We start from the raw sequence: 21,016 nt of genomic DNA on the forward strand, positions 1-21,016 counted from the left end.
TATGCTCCTGATTTCATACAAATCTTCTTATCCTTCCTCAGTAGTAAATGAAGCTATTCAATTTAAGTCGTGCATTCAATTTGTCCCCAGAATTGATTTTTATATTTTATTTTGTCTATTATTTTAAAATGTTTACTCAAATAATGTTGTGTTGTTTATTAAAGGCTGGTTAGTCTAAATTATTGTTCTGGTGAGAAGCCTAAATATTTAGATAGATATCGTTTTTTAAGCTGAAAAGCTGAAAAAAAACCCTAATACTTTGACTTAAATACTTTTTAAGCCCATGTTCCCTTGCTATATGTCTTATTTCAGATTATGTGACGCGAGAATGCCATGAAAGCAGTTTGTTGAGAAACTTTTTGTGAAAATTAATTAAAAGTGACCCTTTGTACTTGGTACTTTACTTTTTCTTTGTTTTTACTATGTATATATAATAATAAGCATTATATCAATCAAAAAGTTATCATTTGTTCTTGTGTAGAATAATCCTCAACAACTTGACAATAAGTCTATTGTATGGTCAAATTGCTGAGCCAGTGTTAACAAACTGTACATTATAGTGAACACCAAGTCTACAAAAGTTATAAATCTCTGGAAAAAGTGCTGAATTTTAAATGGAAGACTATATGGGAACTCTGCAATTAGACAACCTCAACCAATTAAATCTGCTCTCTGGATCAAGCTGCTGTAAGCTTTAATCTGCCGCGGTGCTCTCTTCTGCAGCTGTCTGACATATGAAGACCGTGAGAAGTAATACTTAATTGTTAGTATTGCTCTCAGTTATCTATCGGCTGGGTGGGAGTTGGGTTGGGCAACTGAGGCGGTCACTCTCCTCCCCTCGCTGCTCGCCGAGATAAGAGCTGAAAAAACCACAAATGTGTCAGAAAACACCCCAAATTCACCCTCAGCCTCAAGGACTCGTATGACAGTATTTTCAGTTCTCTTTGTTTTCAGTCAGTAAAACATTCATTCAGTAAAATTGACCCTTACAAGATACAAGAACGTCAGTGCCTGAAAATGTCTTTGAGTGATAAGAAGCTGGCAGAGGACGAGAGTGGCAGTCTGAAAAGGAGCAAAAAGAAGCAAAAGAAGGACGATGCCTGGAGACCAGAAGGACCCAGGGACCCATTTGCCATGGTTTGTGTCTTTGTGTGTGTGCTGGTTTGTGTTTGTGACACTGTGAACACTCATAAACTAGTCCGTGGGTGTATTCATATACGTGGCTATTGCAATGATCAGACTGTAGGTGTAAAGCTGACTCATGCTGCTCTGTGACTCAAACTTGCGTCTTCTTGGTGAAGATTATATACTAACTTGTCCTTGACTGTCTCATCTTGTCCTAGCTGGACTCTCTTCCTGAGGAGAAGCAGCAGGAGATCCAGAAAGCTCTCCACCTCTTCTCCTTGGGCCCAAGTCTGCCCAAGACAGTGCAGCAGGCCAAAAAACACACGTACCGTTTCTGGGACACACAGCCTGTCCCCAGACTGGGTAAGAAGCAATTCCTATTGCAGCAATTTCTCTAAAAACAAAAACATTGGCTCAAACTTTGTCAAACAAAGTTTGCCTTTTTGGGAAACGCACTTATTTGCTTTCTGCAGGAGAATTAGATGAGAAGACCATGTCACTCTCTATTTGTCCATTAAACACAAGGCTACAGCCAGCAGCCCGTTAGCTTAGCTTAGCACAAAGACTGGAAACAGGGGGAGAAAGCTAGCCTGGCTCAACAAAATCCACCTACCAGCACCTCTAAACCTCACTCCCCAGTAATTAACACGTTATGTTTGGTTAGTTCACTCTGTACAAAAACTGCAGTATAAAAACGTCCATTTTGTTTTTTTAGGGGGGGGTTATGTGACTATTTCTTGGCTCTGAGCTGTTACCAAGCAACTTTAGAGACTCCAGGATGTTACTGCTCCCAGCCAAGAAATTGTTCGGCACATAACCCACCACAAAACCACAAATTATTCATACTTGTGTCCTCAGGTGACAGTATTGTGACTCATGGCCCAATAGTAGAGGGGGAAGGCAGCATCCATAAGGAGCCCTACTCTCTACCTCAAGGTTTCTCCTGGGACACTCTGGACCTCAGCAGCCCTACAGTGGTAAGTTACGTACTGTAAGTTACTGTATCTGCATCATTAGAAACTGCAACCTGTCAAATCCTAGTCCTTCAGAAGTAAGGAACTGTATTGTATTTTGGAGTAAAAGTTCCAGTTGGCAATCTTTTCTTAATGTGAAGTTCAGGAAAAATGGACGCAAATCCAATGCTTTTCCATCTGTCATTTCAGTTGAGCGAGCTATGTACTCTACTAAATGAGAACTACATGGAAGAGGATGACAATACCATGAGATTTCACTTCTCTCTGGAGTATCTGCAGTGGTAAGCTTCCAGCAGGTGCATTCAGTCACGTCTGATTTCTAGGTTTTGAGTGTATATTAGCAAAACTTTCTTTTTCAACTTTTTATTCATCCGGTGGAGATTGACTGAGTGCATTTTCGGAAAATAGGCTTATTTCACTTTCTGACAGACAGTTAGATGAGAAGATCTGATCTAAATATAAGGCTGCAACCTATTTCTTTTAGCATCTGAGTTACACTAAAGGAAATAAGGCGTTGAGAATCTTAAAAGGACAGCATTATTTTTCCCACTCAACTTTTCCAGCCTGACCCTCCAACACACTGTTATCAGTTACAAGCCGGCTACTCTAATCTCTTTCCTCTGTGATCTGCATGAACGGTATCTCCACCTTCAGGGAACACTTACATCAAAACATAATAACATTTACTTTGAAATGAATAATTAACATTAGCATCCCAGGAACTGGCACAGGTCTCTGGGCCTGAGGTGAAAGAAAGCAGCTGTATTCAGCCTAGGCATCTCATGCTCAAGTCTTTTCTTGGAACTTGTACTTAATCAGAGTTTATTGAACTACCCCTACATTTTTTCACAGAGTCATATTGCAGACAATGTCATTCTTTTCCTCTTAAGGGCTTTACAACCTCCTAACTGGCTGGCCCAGTGGCACTGTGGTGTGCGAGTCGACACCAATAATAAGTTAGTCGGCTTCATTGCTGCATTTCCTGCAGATGTCCGCATATATGAGACGTGAGTAGCTCATAAATATGTGCAAATATATGTTTTTATGTGAAATCTGATGAGTGATATTAGTATTCAGAGCACTTACTAACAAAACTGTGGCAATTTTCCAGTAAATGTATCAAAGCAAACGCTCAAAAACGTGTTCTGCAGGGAGAAGCGGGTGGCACAGGTTAAATTCCTGTGTGTTCACAAGAAGCTGCGCCTCAAGCGGATGACTCCGGTTCTGATCCGAGAGCTCACCAGGCGGGTCAACCAGCAGGGCTTCAATCAGGCTGTCTACACAGCTGGCATAGTGCTGCCCACACCACTGAGCTCCTGCAGGTAGAAGCTGCTACACAGTGTTGATTCACGCTTGACTTATGGGCAAGGTGAAGCCTCAATTACCACTTTTAAAGCCCCTGAAAAAACATTTTTTCAACACGCTTCTTAATATGAGGGATGGGTTTTGACTTTCTGACAAAGTCATAACAATTTTGGTTATTTCACATGGCAGATTTCTGTTTATCTCTTTGCTTCACTCACTTGTTTGAAGCAGCAGAGTGCATTTGGAGAAAGGTGATGTCACGCATTTCTGAGCACCAATTGGAGTTGAAAATGTAATAACAGTCGTGGGGTTGCTTGCTTATGCTGCCAGGCCAGTGTCAATCAAATCTGATCAAACCAATCAAATTATTTAGTCATGAATATATACCTTTATAGTGAAAAACACAAGTTTCAAAACCAACTTTCAGGGTCTTTAATACAATGTTCCCCTAATTAGCAAACATGCAGCTGTTGTTTTTTGTGTACGTGTACTATTTCTTCCTGACGTTACAATGGGGGCTATAAATTAGTTTTAGTTCGGTACCCTGTACATCACAGCTTTGATATTGTTCTTATGAAGCAGTGTCCACCTTCACTGTCCCAATCAAACAAACAAATCAATCCTTTTAGATACTGGCATCGCCCTCTGAATCCCCGAAAGCTGACGGAGGTGAGCTACCCAGGTCTGAGACAGAACACAATGAACCTGCAGCGAGCTCTCAAATTCAACCGTCTGCCTGAGGTTAGTTTGTGCTGCCACCTAGAGGCAAAAACCCATTTGTGCCACGACAGTCTTACATTGTCAGTCTGACAAATGTTTTTTTCTGTCCTGCTATGTCTTTCCTCTTCTATCGCCAAGGTGACGAAGACACCAGGTCTGCGCCCCATGACTAAAGAAGATGTTGTGGGGATTCACTCTCTGCTCCAGGCGAACCTCCGCAAGTTTCACCTCAGCTCCATCTGGTCTTTGCAGGAAGTAGAGCACTGGCTGTTGCCGAGGGAGAATGTGATTGACACCTATGTTGTGGAGGTCTGACCTTACGATTTGTCATCTTCAGTGTATATTTTTAATTTCTTTGGAGAGGGAAGTGCTTTCATCGCCATTTTCTGAAAAATGTGAACTCATGATGCTGCGATACTTAAGAATCGATTCACCTCCCCTCCTCACACACAGGGTGGTGCTGGGACACTGACAGACGTGGTGAGTTTCTACAGCGTCTCCTCCAGGGTGCTGAATCACCCGGTCCACACAGGCCTGAGAGCAGCTCATCTGCTTTACATTGCCTCTACTGCCTCTGACGCGGTCAACCTCATGGAGGACACACTGGTCCTGGCTAAATCTGTGAGTGTGTCAGAACAACAAGTCCCTTAATTTAACCTGCAATTCACTTTGGATTACTTTCCGTCCAAGCTATGCACATGCGGTTAAATAATAAAAGCGCTCAACACTACAGTACAAAATTTCAATAGTTTTTCTTTTCCGTCACTGACAGAAAGGTTTTGACATCTTCTCTGCTCTCGACATGATGGATAACAAGAGTTTTCTGGAGAAGCTCAGGTTCAGCATCGGTGACACGAGCCTTCATTACTACCTGTACAACTGGATGTGTCCTAATGTGAGCCCAGACAAGGTACTGAATACTGTAATATCTCCGCCTGTCAAGACACTTCACTGTCATGCTGTGTATTCAAAGCCCTCCACACTATTCCTCTCTGCTGACAGTTGTGTGCCAAATTGCTATGAATTAAATCAAGATTTCTAGTCGAGTCTAGTATAGAATGAAATTATTTCTAATGTCTCTATTACGGTATACTGCACATTGTAAAACTCTAATACACACACTGAATCATTTGTCATCAAGTGCAACAAAGGGGGAAATTAAATAACATATCTAGAATTACCTTACCAAAACTACACACAGAAATCCTAAAAAAAAAAAGACATGTTTGAAAACAGTTTTAGATCCAAGTATGTGCCAAACTCAGGAGGGATGAAGATAGATGACGAAGAGCTGTTAAAATTCACAGTTTAATGTTGATTCATGAAATTGTACACTTCCTTTTATTGCCACACAATAAGGCTGGTGGAAATCATCTCATTATAGATGAAAAATCACTCAAATTTGCAGCAAATCATAAAGTTTTATGCTATACGAGTTGTCAAGGTTCAGGCCAGACACTGTAGTTTCAGTGCGGGTGATTGTTGTGTGCAATAGCTGCCAGTCATCTGTAACTCCTATTCATGGGTTTATGTTTTACAGGTGGGCTTGGTGTTACCCAACTAACCTGCTGCTGAAAGAAGAAGAAGAGTGGTAAAGATGAAAGGTCCAGAGTGATTGGCAGGAAATCAAACCGCATCACCAGCGTGAATTTGGGTTTAAAATATAAACTGACATAAACTGTAAACACAAACACTCACTCACACACACACACACACAAATCAATGAAAGAAATAAAGATAAAATTCCATTTGTAAATACATTCATCATCTGGATGTCAGTTATTCACTGGGTTCAGGGTTTCTGGGACAGGAGTAGATTGTTTCTGACGTGATGGAGAATTGAGTAAACAACTTCAAGCATTTCAGACAATGCACCCTGTACATCCTAATACTAATGTGTGTGTGTGTGTGTGTGTGTGTGTGTGCATTAGTCTCTGGATATTTCAACAGGAAAGTCACATAACCTTTGATGACATGACACTTAATATTAGTGCGACCAATACACAAATTTGATTAGAGGACAAGATCATTAATCATTCTCACTCACACACCTAAGAACACAGACGCACACACAATCTAATACTTCCCCATACAATCCATTTCAGTGTCCATGCAGCAGATACATGTCAGGCGTAAATGCAATCAAGTTAAATCTCGTCAAGACATGATATAAATACAAGAGTCAAGATGTTTATGAAAAATAGGAAAGCATGTTTCTACGGGGTTTAACCCCTTACAGACGATTCATAAACAAAGCTACAGTATAGACAGAGGAAAAATGCTACAGTTGTTTATAAATCTAAAATCCATATCTTACAGCAACATGTCATTCTGTCCTTTCATCACCTTTTGTCCTGAAGAGGAAAAAAACTGTTAATAAGGATATCATTTCAGAGTCATTTGCTTATTACTGACTGAACCCAGCTTCTCATGTTTTTTGGTTTGGACCACGTAAATGCCATTGAGTACAACTAGTGAAGTACTACTTAACTGGAAGACAGCATACTGTAACACCACGAGATACATACATTGTCTAAATATGAGCAGCAGGGGTCGCTGCAACATTAACATGAGCCTTTTTATTGTGAACAACTACAGAGAATCAGACATCACCTGCTTTGCATTTTATTGTTGGATGTGTAAGTAAATGATGCCTTCATTGCTATCGAATATATAGCAATTGCAAGTAAAAAAAACAAAAGTTAGAGCAATTTTACAATGGTTAATCTTTGTTAAAGCATTGCTAATGTAAAGGAACATTTATGTAGCTGGTGCCAAATGTAACTACTCTAATTCCTGTTGTCGGGCCCCCTCCAAAGCGTCACAAGACAAATATAAGGTTTTTTTTCTCTCATCTTTGTTTTGTGTGTGCGAAATATTTAAAAGCTTCACCTCTTCTGGCCCCTCACAATTAATCAAATGAAAGAATCTAGTAAGTTTAGAGGCAGAATAACTCTAACACCAGTCTAACAGCAGTCATCAGGTAAATGCAGCGCAGGAATAAGTAGGTTACTCTACTACATTTTACAACGTTTCTGTCTGAAATGTGGAAAAGTATAAAGTAGCACAAACATGAAATGCTCATGTTAGCATTGGTCACTTTTAATTTCTTTCAAACAACAAGTTCGGACGCCTCAGTCAGAGAAGTGGGCACTTACCGGAGGCACGTGAATGCAGCACGGCGCTGAGTGTGGGCCAATCAGAAGCGAGAAGGCATTTTAAGTTTGAAGTTACTCGCCCTGCCAGCAGCTCTTACTGTCGCCTCTGCACCCTGCACGGGCAGGACAGAGCCGTGTCTCCCCTCACTGTCGGTGGAGGATGACTACAGAAAGCCAAACTGTTTCCTAAAGAGTCGATTTATGTCTACGTTTTGTCATTCTTGTCGAGGACTCGCCCTTACCGGCTAAACGTTAGTCAACTGCCAGTGACGTGCTGCGGTTAAGGTTAGCTTTGTCAGGAACTTTACAAAACATAGCTAACGTGCTGTTAAAACCATAGAGTGGTTTCGTCGTACTTTTATTTCAACAGCTGTCTTACAAGGGTCCTACAGTAATATCTCCGTGGATGCTGTGTTTGCTGACGCTTGAGCAGACTTCCGTAAAGAATTGCAGGTATGTTATGTACAGTAGTAACTGGCAGTTTGTGTCGTAACTTTGTAATGTGTGTGTTGTTGCAGTGTAACTTGCTATGCCGTTATGCACCGGTTGATTGGATGCATTGGTATGAACTGTGAGTATTTGATAGGTGCTTACGGAAATGCTCATTTGTGATAGTCATATATTTCAGTGCAAAATGTTTCGTACAAGGATATGATACGTAGATTTGTGTCATACACACTCAACAGCTGTCATTGCGTTAGTTTCCTTCCTTAATCATTAGCCTAGTTCTCACGGTGACATCAGACACTGGGGGAAATCGTGCCTTTTATTTCACGTTGCTTAACCCTTCTGCTGTTTAATCTTGCGCTTGAAAACCCCTACTTGCTATTTGTATCGCTTTGTTAAGACCCTTTGCACAACTGCACCCTATGAAGTGATCAACACTTAATACTCCCATAGGCTTTTATTTGTTAGTCCCTGTGTGACATATCAAGTGACAGCACGTCCAAGCCATCGGGATTTATCCTTTCACCCCCTGCCTTACTTTGGACCTAGCAAATTGGCCAACAGAGACTAGTTTCTACAGCAAGACTGAGCTCTGGACAGTCCCTTTGCAAACAGTGACACAGAGGAGTGAGCGTTAGGGGTTGTGTTCTGCAAAAACCACCTGTGAAAACAAAGTGATAAGAAAGTGTGAGAGAGCTGAAATGGCCTCAGGACCCCTCTGTCACTTCATGTACCTTTTATTTTTCAACTCTGGTGTGATGAAAAAGGCTACAATAACGTCACTACAGACAAGATTATGTAAGTTGGCACAAAGTAGTTTGGACTCAAAGTCATGTTTATCTGTGTCAAACTGCCATGCTGTGAGAATACTGGCAGGCTGCTAGGTTAATGTACATTGGAGATGGATGGTGACTATACTCTGATGTTTATTCAGTGTGCATTTCTTTCAGCAGTCATTTTAACTTTTATCACTTGTCACCAGGCTGTGAATTCAAATGTTTTTGTTTAAAATAATAATTTTAAGGAGAAAAATGATAAAACCTGAAGTTCCTTACACTGTATCTTCAAAATTGAACTGTAAAAATTGCGTCCCCCAAAGATTTCGCTTACTTACTATCTTCCAAAAAGGTATAACTTCTTACAATTATGTGCTATCAATCATTTCAAGAGTAGCTGTTACTTTTTTTTCTCAAATGGTGAATAGAATGAAACTCATTGAAGCTTCATATCCGAGGGCTATGCTATTTGAGGCTTGCCAGACTGTAATTTTCCCACTGAACAGCATCTCAGTATGGCCTGTGTCACAACAGGTTTCCCAAGACCTTCCTCAGCCAGCTGGTGTTGAGCAAGACAGAAAAAGAAAACTGATGCATGCCTTGATAAGACATACTCCGTGTCTGTGTGTCAGGCACTGAGCAGGACAGCACATGTCTGGGTTACTCCTCAGCTCATTAATAAGGGAGCATGCTGCTTTGTGTTACTGTTGTTGTGTTGGGGAAATAACAGAAAGTAGATGGACAAAGCGCAGTCGCCTGTGCGGAGCAGCAGAACGAGCAGGGAGTGGCTCTTGTCATGCTTCTTGTTTTCTCTCTCTCACCTACATAATTCTGCTGCTTTTTACCTGCTTCGTCTTTGGACCATGAAAAGACCACAAACAAAGAGACAGGCTCTCCATTGTTGTTAAACAGAAGTGAGCACTGTGTGGTTGTGGTAAAGTGTTATCATTCACCTGAACACCTCGTGTCAGTCTCGGGGTGGCGTCGCGTTGCCCCTGCAGGGATCTTGTTACTCTGGCGAGAGGGGTTTTTAGAGGGTGGAGGAGCGTGCTGTGGATGAGGGCTCCTGCTGCAGAGACTTGTCTTGTTTGACACTGGGACATCAACTTGTTATTCTTTTTCTTTTTTTTCCTTCGGAGAAAGTTTGTCATGAGTGCAACTGTGTTTCAATTCCTGGAACAGTAACATTACAAGAAAGCTACAACAAGGAATGCAAGGGCCTGAATTACTGTGAAGACTTTCCCTCCTCCGAAAGCTTCAGATCAGTTAATGGTCTCTCATTGGGCTTTCATTCTGTGTGATCTGCGGCTGTTTTGCCAGCCTTCTGTCATGAAGGTGTAATTTTGAGATTTAGTTTGGTGCACTGAGTGAATGTACCTCCCGCAGAGTGTTGCTTAGCTGAAAAGCAATTAAAGGGACGTGAAAAACCCTCTTGTTAAATTAGGATTGTAAATTAGATTTAAATGGGTAATTAAGGTTTTTAACAATACTCTAAGAAGGAAAGGCCCGAAATAAATACACTTGTGCACCCAGATAGCCTCAGTTTGGTTCGAAATTAGCAAAGATTTACTTTTATATCCATTTTTGATAAACACTGTGATGTTTAGACGGTTTTGATTTCTTTCCTTCGTTTGAAGAAGAATGCCCTCTTGTCAGTTGCTTTTATTGAAACTTTTCCTCTTATGCATTTCTGCACCTACAAAGAGAGAGTGAAGGAGACTTCATGTAAAAGCTCTACATAAGCTAGTGGAGTAAGGGAAGCATTTATGTATTAGAGTAGATATTGTTTCACACGTTCAGCAAGATATTAGTATCTTAATTTAGCATTTTCAGCCTTAAGCTTCACCTCCGTGTGTTGCTTAACAGTAAGTAACATGCTGCAGCTGAACTGCAAAACTTGGCTGCAAAAAGTCACACACAAGATCCACCCACTCAATCCCATCGCTCCCCTCACTCTAGGTCTGACCTAGCCTCTCTCCTCAGCTCTCAGAAGGGTTTGATGTCTGCTGCACAGCCAAGAAGTTCTGCAGTACAAATATTTATATAGAGCAGAAGGGATGTGACAATGTGAGCAATAGGAACTCCACAGGGAAAAGTGCTAGGGGTTACCCTCAGGCTAATCTCCACTAAGACATATTTATAAGCAGTTAGAGTGGACCGCTTCCAGCTTCGTCACCAAGACGCTAACTGTATTTGGTCAGTGACTGCACAGCCAAGGCCCACTCCAATGACGTCTTTGACCAGCGTAGTATTTGCATGGCACATAAACATATGGTTATACTTCAGACTTCACATAATAGTTTCCATGTGCAGATGAAGCACAAGGCCTCTCTTCATACTACATTTGACTTTGTTTTAGCTCAATGCCAGAGCAGAATTTCATCTGACACCATCGTCAACTCAAAATAAAGTGTTTTGAATATATGTTCAAAACAAGTGAGTTTATGAGTGACCTTTCCGTGCATGTCAACCAGGCTTTTATTGCCTTTGTGCCCATGTGAGTGACAGATGTTGACATGAAATATCCATTAATGAAATATGCACAAACAGATGTACCTTTGTAAACCATATGTAGGGACAGTCAATGCATTGTGTTTAAACACAGCAACATATTAATGCAAACTAAAAAGGGATGTGAAGGTTGCCTTGAATTTAGGGTTAGTTTGCAGAGTATTCAAATAATACTGCCCTTGTTCCGCTTATTCGTTTTATTGGCAGTAAATTGTTTGCCGCCGGGGGGGGGGGGGGACGACTACTTAAGACTTAAAACTTTGGCTGGTCATGGCCTAGACAGACTCCGACATTTAACCCCCCAAAAACAAAAACTTTTGTACGGATTAAACAAACAAAATATAACATGTTAATTAGTGATCTTTAGAGGTGCTTGTAAGCAGATTTTGTTACCTTTGAACAGAGCCAGGCTGTTTTCCCTTGTTTCCGGCTGCTAGCTTCATATCTAAAGTACAGACATGAGAGTGGTATCACTCTTCTCATCTCACTCTTGGAAAGAAAGCGAATAAGCGTATTTCCCAAAATCTCAAACTATTCCTTTAAATCTGACACAAACCCAGTGTCCTGCGTACCATAGTGTTCTTCCATTTATGTTTTTTTCCACTTAAAAGAGTTCAGCATTAAGTGGTTAATACCACTACTGTTAATACTCCATCTCTCAGCCATAACCCCATCCCCCTGCAACACAGGAGACCCCCTTAAGCCCCCCACCCACTGCTCAGTAGCATTCCAGCTGGCCAGATGGTGTCTGCTCTGCACAGCGGACACCAGAGAGCCGAGAGAGAGAAACCCCACGAGCAGGATTCTCCGGATGAGACATTCCACCCCGCTGACCCCCCCCCCCCCCCCCCCCCCCCAATGTTGTCCCCTCCCCTCCCCTCTCTCTCTCTCTCTCTGTTCAGTCTTGTCTGTATCTTACAGGCAGCCATTCTGGGGATGAACTGTCTGTGTTGATAAGTTGTTGACAAGCGGAAAAATCGCATTAGATGGTTTCTACGGAGAAACGGCTCTGTAGTTACTGTAGTGAACTGTGAGCAAGAAATCACTAATTTGTGTTTACCACAGAATGTGTATAGAAGTATACAAGTTGTACCACAGTCACAACACAAGTTACTTTGAGCATTTTTATAAGACGTCTGTACTTTAAGATGTCTAAAGTAATTTGTTTTCAGATTTATGGTACGTGTATGGGTTTGTGCACATTTGGTACAAGGTGGCTTTGCTCCAGTGGCTGGAACTAGTAGGAAGTAAACATGGAAGAGGGAAAATAAATTAAACAAAACATCAGTTCTGCTCTGAGTGACTGGCCCTAGTTCAAGTTTTAAAATAGTCGAAACAGCTTCGATTGAGTGTACTGATGATTGCCTTGGTTAGTTTGCACATTTTTCACGCTTTCCATCAAAAGTTGGCAAATTTAATGCACCTGAGTGAGGCAATGCTTTCCGTATGTCAGGGTGCAACAAAGGGTTGCAATCACTATGAGGGTAGGTGCTTTAACTGTAGCTACTACAGTACATCTGTCCCATAAAAAAAGCTGTGTGGGTGTTTGTTGCTGGCCCACATAAACTCACTGAAAGAGATCCAACATAGCACATTGTGTGTTGTGTATGTGCGAGTATGCTTGCATATGATCGCCTAGCTAGATAAAACCTCATAAACCCCACCCTTCCCACTCCACACTCTCCAGCTTCCATGATTGCAGCCCTGTTGGAGAGCCAGTGTGTATTTCTGTCAGCCGTGTTTTGTGATTCTTCAGTTGCGTGTCGGTGTGCACTGCAGTGTGTTGTGTTGCTGTGTGAGTTTGCTTGTTTGCTTTCCCATACGTCACATTTAATGGCTCCTTTGAATGCAGCAAACAGAAAGCCGGAAGGCTGGGACAAAGAGCCAGCCTATAAAAAACAAAATAGAGGAAAACACACAGATGCTCCTCTGAGTTAAACGTCATGGCTTTATTGAGTTTGGAGGGGAAGCAGCACACTTTCTGTGCCTAGAGACAATGGTAGCTCTGCCCCAAGCTGGTCAGTTCAGTTTTTACAGTGTCAGTTACTTAGGCAAAGCAGAGTGCAGGCATGAGTACCCAGGGGGTGGTTATGTCAACTGCCTTTCGGGTGACTGGCTACAGTCAGCAGGACTTCTGGTAAAAGGGATTTGAGGGAGTGTATGTCTGTGTGAGAAAGAGAGGGGAGAGAGGGAAGGAGGGGAAGGGAGGGATGGATTAGTCTCAGGCCCTGTTTTTGCCCCATCCTCCTCCTCCTCCCTCCACCCCCCTGTACCAGCAGACTGGGGCCCCTTGGCACCCTGGAGACACATGCCCCACAAAGCCATCACATCCACCCCCACAAAAGCCCATTCTCTCCTCAGTCCTTTCCATCTTCTTTCCTCTTTCCCCCTGCTCTCTTGACCTCTGCAGCTCTCTTCGTTCTCCTCTTGTGCCCTCCCTTCTCCTCCTCTGGGATCTTTTGATCCTTCTTCCCTTTTTTGTCTCCTCTTTCCTCTGTTGCTTCATCCCCTTCTCCCCATTTTCCTATTTTCCTTGCAGCTCAAAGCCAGGGGAGAGTTGAGTCATGTGAATGAAGGGCTTTTGCCATGTTAGACAAACACACCCCTCGTGTCAGAATCAGCCTTTGAAGCTCTCTATTATTGGAGGCCCGTTTCAGCAGGATGAGGTGTTGTGAGCCTCTACAATTGCAATTAAAACTTAATTCTACCAGTGTTTGCAGGCAGGGTACTTAAACCGCCTTAAGTGCTGAAAGATTGCTTTTTAATGAGAAACACATTGGACACTCAGTGTGTGGTTGATTGTTGTATGAGGGTGGCTTTCAAAAAGTGTGACACACCCTGGACCCGCCCCCCAATCCCCAGCCATTTTCTCATGCATTTGTTTGGTTGAATAGATCGGATTAGAAGCCAATGCTTAATGTACAGTATGTGGAAGATGGAGTTATTGGATTAGCGACTGGTGACCCGTACACTGCTTTCAATAGTTGGTCACATGACCTGGTTGCAGTCATACATACCCATGCACACAAACATGCAACATAATGTATACAGTACAAATTGCAGGACACATGCCTTTTTAAACACTTTGGTTATTAGTCGACAGTAGTCTGGTATGTCCCTTTTTCTGGATGCATAAAGGTAAGACTTGATTTTCCTTTAACCCTAAATAAGATTTTTATTGTGGCTTTCTTTACACTGCAACATTGGTACTTAGGGATACACAGTATACCAAACCTCAAAGCAAGGAAACCTTTGGAAATCACTCAGATATCCTGTGCAGTGAAATTGTCGATTACCTCTGCATTGAAGATACTTCCGTCCTTTGTTTTGCTTATTTATGGTCCCTGAACTTGGCTGAAAATTCTCCAGAGCTGCAACAGCTGAGGAACTTTTCTTAAAAATGGGCTGCCAGTCTTTTTTTGCCTGCAATCCAAGCACTGGCACCTGGTTTTCTCAGTGGGAGCAAAGTTTCCACTCTCTTCCCTCAGGAAGAATGTGTGTCAGGAGCTGGCTGTGTCTTAAACTACCTCCTCTCTTTCTGTACAGCAAAGGAACATTGATGTCTTAAAGTCTCTGTGATGCTTGCGGTTACTTTATGTGGATTCCTGAAGGTTTACAGTGGCAAACTGTTGTCATAATACAAAGTGTTGGTGCTGAACAGATACCCTGTGTACTGTCCATTTCAAGTGTGAGTACAACTTTGCAGAGGTGCACATTTTAAACCTAATAACTGTCAAAATGCAGGCAGTTTCAGGCGTAAATCTCTGTTTTATTAAGAAAGAGTTTCAAGGTAAGATCAAGATAAGATAAGAAAAGAAAAGAGAAGACAAAAGACTCATGAGGAAATTCCAGTAAAGCTCTATTTGTTACTTTAGTGCTGTGACGCCTGTTATTACTAATAGAGAGTCATAGAGAGCTGTAGGTTCTGTGGAAAAATGAAAAGGTAGACTACCAATGAAGTGAGCAGGTTATGGCTTTGCCTATTCAAGCTTTACTTTGGGCGTTACTCACTTGAAGAGAAAGCCCCTGAATTTTTAAACAGCCAAGACTCCCTTCTTTTCCCATGCAAATCCACTGTTTATGAGTAGGGTGTAGTCTGCATTCCTGCCCTGTCCTCCTGTGTGGACATGTGAATTCTGAAAAAAATACACTGACTGGTGGACTACAGGTCAGCGTTTGCCTCTTGAGGCGACTTTCTGTCTGGCCCTTGTCTTGGAATGAATCAGTGAGTTAATGTGTATGTGCTCCCTATGGATCTGTGTGACAGGTATTCTTTTCCTGCTGCTTCCCATTGCTTCACCCATGTAGATGATGACATCGGTGGGCTGTGAGTAACGATGACAGTGAAATTTGACTGGACTTTCTTCAGGTGCTTTAGTTGACTCACCTTTATGAAAATGTCAAAATGCTATTCTAAATCAAAACACCAAGCAGTAACACATTGAGACTATAAGGACACAATTGATGCTGTTAAACTACAGCAAGTAATCCCCAACCAGGGGTAGTTGTAACCCAGGGGGTACTGCAGTTGCCAGGGGGTGGAAAAATTGTACAGTAGTTCAATTTGAAAAAATAGAAATCATGTTTTCATCAGAAATAAATATCCACGTATTGTGTGTGCCTTAAATCTATGTGTTGCTATTAAAAGTATGTGAAAACTATCAAGAAAAAAGGTCTAAACTGTTAGCTAAAGGTAATGCATACATGTTTGAAATACTTCACTAAAAGTATTGGATAAATGGTTGGAATAGACGGCTAAAAGTAATGGATAAACAGTTGAAATGTCACTCCAAATGGTAGCAGTTCAATTGTATGAATACACGTTTGTTTATGTTATCCAACAGCGCTGTGTGGACAGACAAAAAGGGTGAGAATCCTCCTCACACATTTTGAATTGTCTTTGAACTGTCTTAGCTGTTGCAACTTCTGCATTTGTGGCATATTGCATGTGTTAGTAGGTCTAGAACAGCTATTATGTAATCTAAAGTAACTGCTTATAATCATTGGAGGTCTTTGCAGAGTAGTAAATATTTAAAAACGGGCCCATCGTGGAGTACTCATAAGAGGAAATGATGACACTATACTTGATACTGTTTTGAGTGCAAAGGGGATGTCTGGCTGTTGAACCCATTCCAAGTTTTTTTCTCGCTGCCCTTACCCATCTCTCAAGAGAGTTGTGGACATTTGCCAAGCTTATGAGCAACATTTCCTGATTAATCGAGCATTTATGAAGGAGGATATAGGGCACGGTCAGGAAGTGACACACTTGGCCTTTGTTGAGACAGATCTTCCTCTCCACTGGGAAACAAAAGGTCAGAGAACACTCTAGTGATTGGAAACAGAGGACTCAGTTTGTTTACATACCCTAGAGGAGCAGAAATGATATTGCCCGTATGAATTAGCAGGGAGGACTGATATAACTACATACAACTCAATCCTTTTCTTACATTCTGTCCATCATCAATTGTGATTGTTGTGACACTGAGTGCCTTTTAGGACAGTCAGACAGCTCACCTATCCACGTCCATCTAATGCAAATGGAAGTGGCTGTTTTTTTCCCCTCCAAAACCACCTTAATCATCATGTACTGAATCGGTACTGGCACAATAGATCTTGTTTAGAGCCCTCTTAATGTGTTTTTGGTCCTGCACTGTTTCTGCTTATTTCCAAAGAAATAACCATAAATAGGTAAAGACACCTTTTAAGTGTTTTGGCAGTGTAAAACTCGTACCAAAACAAATATTCTTGATGTGTGAGTTCACATTTGCTGCTGATGATTTTTAAAGTATGACTCACAACTGTGTTTTCAGTCCCCCTTGTTGCTTAAAATAACACTAGCAGCTTCCAAACAAAGCAGCCTCGATGTTCTGGGTCTCCGTGGACAAGCTTTAGCGTACTGTACTGTTTAGCACTCCTTTTATAGGTAGTGACCTGGTTGAATTATGTAAGCCTGTGCAGAGTCCTGAAATCAACATCCAAACTCACGATCGTTTTGCCTTCATAAGGCAATTCACAGGCTTTGGCGTGACATTCAAGTCAAGATATCTGCATTAGTTTTTGATTAGGAAACTGGCTGTTTGCCCAAGATGGGTCAGGGAGCATCACATTTTACTGCTGCCTTTAGATATGCTTTGACATTTTTACCATAAAATAAAGTTATTATATTTTATGGACTTCACAAGCAAACCAACCCTTATCTTGAAATGCTAAACCTTTTTAACCCTAGAGCAGACATGTAATACAACTCCAGTAACATCCCTTTCTTATTGAGCTGTGGAGCTCTTGAGTGCTTGAGGCTGGGTACTAGTGGATTTACCGCCACCAATGCCTGCGTATTTAATAGACCATTTGGTTTTCATATTATGCCGTGAATTCCATTTAAAAAGCTTTTGCTTCATCTGATCCTGGTTACATTCCTAGAATATGTTCCAGTTTCTGTTCTGGCTAAGGTTAATTGGCTGTGGATACTTGTTGCTGAACTAACTGGAAAGGAGGTGAATGGTGCTGATTTGTTAATTTAACAAACAGATGGTGTTTCTCTGCGCAGTGTAGAGCATACATTTAGTAGGTGTCTTGGACATCTCCAGGTTTATAACAAGGAGCAGACAACATGTAATCGTCCAGCAGAGTTACAGTTTATGGTTAGACTAAATTTTAATTTACACAAGGGAGGCACTGTTTAGCCCAGCACTGTTATGTTAGGTGGAGGAGGGGTAGGAGAGGCCAAGGTGAAGACTGTCACACACACACACAGACACATATCCCCAGACATATACACTGATTTCCTGTGTAATATTTCAAAGCTATATTTAAGGGGAACCAAGAGTCCTGATTCTGAGTTGGTTTTATAGCCCAGCAGGTGGTCAGGGGTCAAAGGGGGAGCACTTGAGATTTGTTCAAGCTTGTCATCATTACAGAAAAGGCTCTTGGAGTCAGTTCATTTGTTCCACCTTATGACCAGACTCACCTCTTTTCCCTTTTGCCTTGACCCATTCTTCACTTTCCCTCTTTCTTCTCAACACTCTCATTGCTAACGTTGTCCAGATACAGCACTCTTATTTATATTTTCCCCATACCCCTCTTCCTGGCCATAAATGTGAGAACCAATGTGCTGAATTAACTCATGCCCTGTAATTTGAGGGATGCCAGGGGGATACTTCAAACCCCTGCTCCTCTCTAATATAAATATACCTTCTTTTATTCCTTTCTCGTCTCCATGGCTGTCCTCGGACAGAGGCCCCAAAGCATCGTAAGCGTACTTGTGCTTTGAGAAAAAACGTCTGTGGAAAAGCCCCTGTGCTTGGTGTGGAGCAATCAGAAACTGCGCACACATAATTTTTCAGCTGGCGATGCATTTAAGTGAGTGCAGTTTTCAAACCTCTGCATCCGAGCCATGTGTGGTTTTCTGGCTCCGTGAATACTTAATGGAACAAAATGAGCTCAACCCAACCTACTAATTTTTTACCTCCTAAATTTAACTCACGAGGTATTGAAAAGTCAAAATGTATTAAATAGTGTACTTTTTTATTGTGCTGGATGTGGAAAAGAGATGTTAAACAGATTATCCTTTTCAGGGACACAGGAGGCTGAAGCCAGTCTCAGCATGCACTGGTTCAGAGGATGTGGATAGGTTTGCAAGTTTACCACAGGGCTAACATGTAGACAGACAAACACATTTGCACTTAAAGGGAATTTAGAGTTTCTCATGCATTGTGTTTGTAGCAAATACATAATAATTATGAGGTGGGATAAAGTTGCTGGCACAAAGCGTCAATGGGATGTAGATGTTATTTGATTTTCACTCTCTCTCCCTCTCTCCTCCCTCTTTCCAACTAGCTCCAAGTGAGTCGATGGAATAGAGGTTATATGAGAGTCTCGCTGCGGTGGTCGGCTGTCTTTGTGCAGAGCTGGCTGACATCATTCTCACAGGGGGGGGGGGGGGGGGGGCAGGGCAGGGCAGGGCAGGGCTTGGCTTGGAGCTCTACAGCTGTGTGCGTCTGTACATCCAGTTTTACACAGTTTTAGAGTGCCTGTCATCTGAAATTGCACTCTTCAATCATGATGCACTAATGATGTCTTCCTTTCTTGTTTGCAGCACTGGGATGATTTTGACGGAGTGAGACACTGCGGTCAAGGGAGAGCTACAAAAAAACCTGATCTACGTATCTGGGTTAGGAGAATTGAGTTAGCAACTTGGAATCTCCTCACCTGCAATCAAACCCTAAACTGAATTGAACTGCAGAATGGATGGAATAGACACCTTGCAGAGCTCGGCCCCAGAGACCAAGGCTGAACGAATTGCACGCTACAAGGCAGAAAGGAGGAGGGAGCTTGCTGAGCGCTATGGCAACACAGACGAATTCACCTCCAAATATGTTCGTAGGGACAGGAAAATTGGCGACACATCTGAAACAGTGTCTTCAGACACCAAGGAGAAGGAAAAATATGAGGATAATGGATCAGAGCAAACATACACCAGGAGGGGCCTCAGGAATAAAGTAGCAGAACCTGTGGAGCAAACTGATGATGAGCCCGTCCAGGAAAAAGAGGGTACCACTCACCTCAAAACAGACACCATTTTATCCTCTAAATCAGAAGCTGCCTCCTCCATGGAGACTTTGTCTCATGTCAGGTGAGTCTATCCACATTGTCACAAGTTAAAGACAAACCACACTTCTGTTGCCCATTGTTTGTGCAAGTGAGTCCAGTCACATTGTTGTTCTCAGTGTGGCATAAACTTGGCTAGAGACATGAAACAGGCATGGAAAATCAGATGGCTAGTGCAAGTGGAGCCCAGGCTAACATCTCAGTAACAGATTGCAATAAAATCATCATTTATTATTTAGATGTTCCTGTTCCACTCCTGACTTACAACTAAATCTGCTTAAACATGGAGCATAATGTACATAACCCCTCTAATTACAATTGTATCAAGCACAGTTGCTCCTTTCTGAGGCATCCCTTGCTTTAGAGAAGATTTGCAGTTTAGCTAGTGAAGACGGCTATTAGATTACTGTAAAAGGGCTTGCTGGCTTCCTAATGAGTAAAGAGGGGGCAACAAGTCGGCACATTCAGAGAACACTTAGTGCTATCTTCTGTTTGAAGTCAATGCGGCTGCTCACATTTCCTAAATTGGCCATGTGTGCAAAGCAGTGGACTGCCTCATTTATTTTGCCATGGTATGTTTTGCTGTGATGACATGCAAGCTGCTTGTTTTGGTTCGTTTTACAGTGATATGGGAGAACACGCATGTTTAACACATCTGTGAATGACAAACAGGAAGTGTCAGGATGACCTGGAGGACTGTTGGAGGTTTCTCATCGGCTGCCAGGAATGTTCTTCTGTGAATCGTATATATATGGAGTAAAACATGACCAGTTGAGGGGCTGGGGATGTTGGAGCTGTAATCAAGCGGGGGACTCTGCTGTGTGCACACAGCCAGACTTGTTTGTTCTTGAAAACCAGCCTGAGGGAATGATGATAGAGATAAGAAGATGGACAGAGTGTTAGATAATGTCAGAGGTTGGGGCTTGTAGGGAGGTAGGGTTATTGGGCTCTGCCAAGTTTTCATGCCCTGTGCTTAATGAAGCAAGACATCTAGATAGCTGTGATTGATGGCTCGTCAGATATTATGGACCAATTATTTTATAAGATTGGGAAAGACATGTCTTATATGAGAAATGCAGTACGTGCAGCAGGGCATGTTTCAGCAAATATCAGCTGTCAAGTGTTCTACTTGATAATCTCTCATGGCAAAGCTTTGGTTTAAAAGGACATTTTTTTTGGTTTTGGTTTTTTACATGACCTTGCTTATTTTGTAAAGCACCAGCTTTGTGCTTAATGGTGGATGTGGAGGAAATGTAATTTTAAATTTTTTGTTCCACATTATACAATGTGCAAAGAACTGTTTACTTACTGCGTCGGCTTACCACAGCAGAAAGAATATTTGGCAAAATACAGAGTAAAGTCACGCACAAAGTTATTTTTAATTACAGAGAGC

At 41.9% G+C, this 21,016-nt stretch overlaps 2 protein-coding genes across 2 annotated transcripts in view; both read left to right on the forward strand.

The window, feature by feature from the left end:
- Window positions 1-734: 734 nt before the first annotated feature.
- Window positions 735-5,847, forward strand: LOC139303619 (glycylpeptide N-tetradecanoyltransferase 1-like). The gene is made up of 12 exons (XM_070927463.1): window positions 735-743; window positions 955-1,137; window positions 1,344-1,488; window positions 1,984-2,102; window positions 2,289-2,380; window positions 2,990-3,106; window positions 3,251-3,421; window positions 4,034-4,145; window positions 4,263-4,433; window positions 4,578-4,745; window positions 4,897-5,034; window positions 5,665-5,847. Exons 1-12 carry the CDS (start codon window positions 735-737, stop codon window positions 5,686-5,688), a joined length of 1,449 nt encoding a protein of 482 aa, XP_070783564.1. The 3' UTR covers window positions 5,689-5,847.
- Window positions 5,848-7,419: 1,572 nt separating this feature from the next.
- The window catches only part of svild (supervillin d), a 42,426-nt gene continuing 28,829 nt past the window's right edge, over window positions 7,420-21,016 (forward strand). Inside the window, exons 1-2 of the mRNA XM_070926733.1 lie at window positions 7,420-7,735; window positions 19,112-19,648. Of these exons, the coding sequence (XP_070782834.1) occupies window positions 19,260-19,648 (389 nt within the window). The 5' untranslated portion in view covers window positions 7,420-7,735; window positions 19,112-19,259. The remainder of the gene's footprint in view (window positions 7,736-19,111; window positions 19,649-21,016) is intronic.

This window comes from Enoplosus armatus, chromosome 20 (assembly GCF_043641665.1).
Source record: "Enoplosus armatus isolate fEnoArm2 chromosome 20, fEnoArm2.hap1, whole genome shotgun sequence".
In the NCBI taxonomy this organism is placed as follows: domain Eukaryota; kingdom Metazoa; phylum Chordata; class Actinopteri; order Centrarchiformes; family Enoplosidae; genus Enoplosus; species Enoplosus armatus.

What these genes read in the sequence shown, in the direction of transcription:
- LOC139303619 (XM_070927463.1), top strand. An exon ending in AATTCAACCGTCTGCCTGAG is followed by an intron (nt 4,146 to 4,262) that starts GTTAGTTTGTGC and finishes TCTATCGCCAAG; the next exon opens with GTGACGAAGACACCAGGTCT. An exon ending in CTAATGTGAGCCCAGACAAG is followed by an intron (nt 5,035 to 5,664) that starts GTACTGAATACT and finishes TATGTTTTACAG; the next exon opens with GTGGGCTTGGTGTTACCCAA.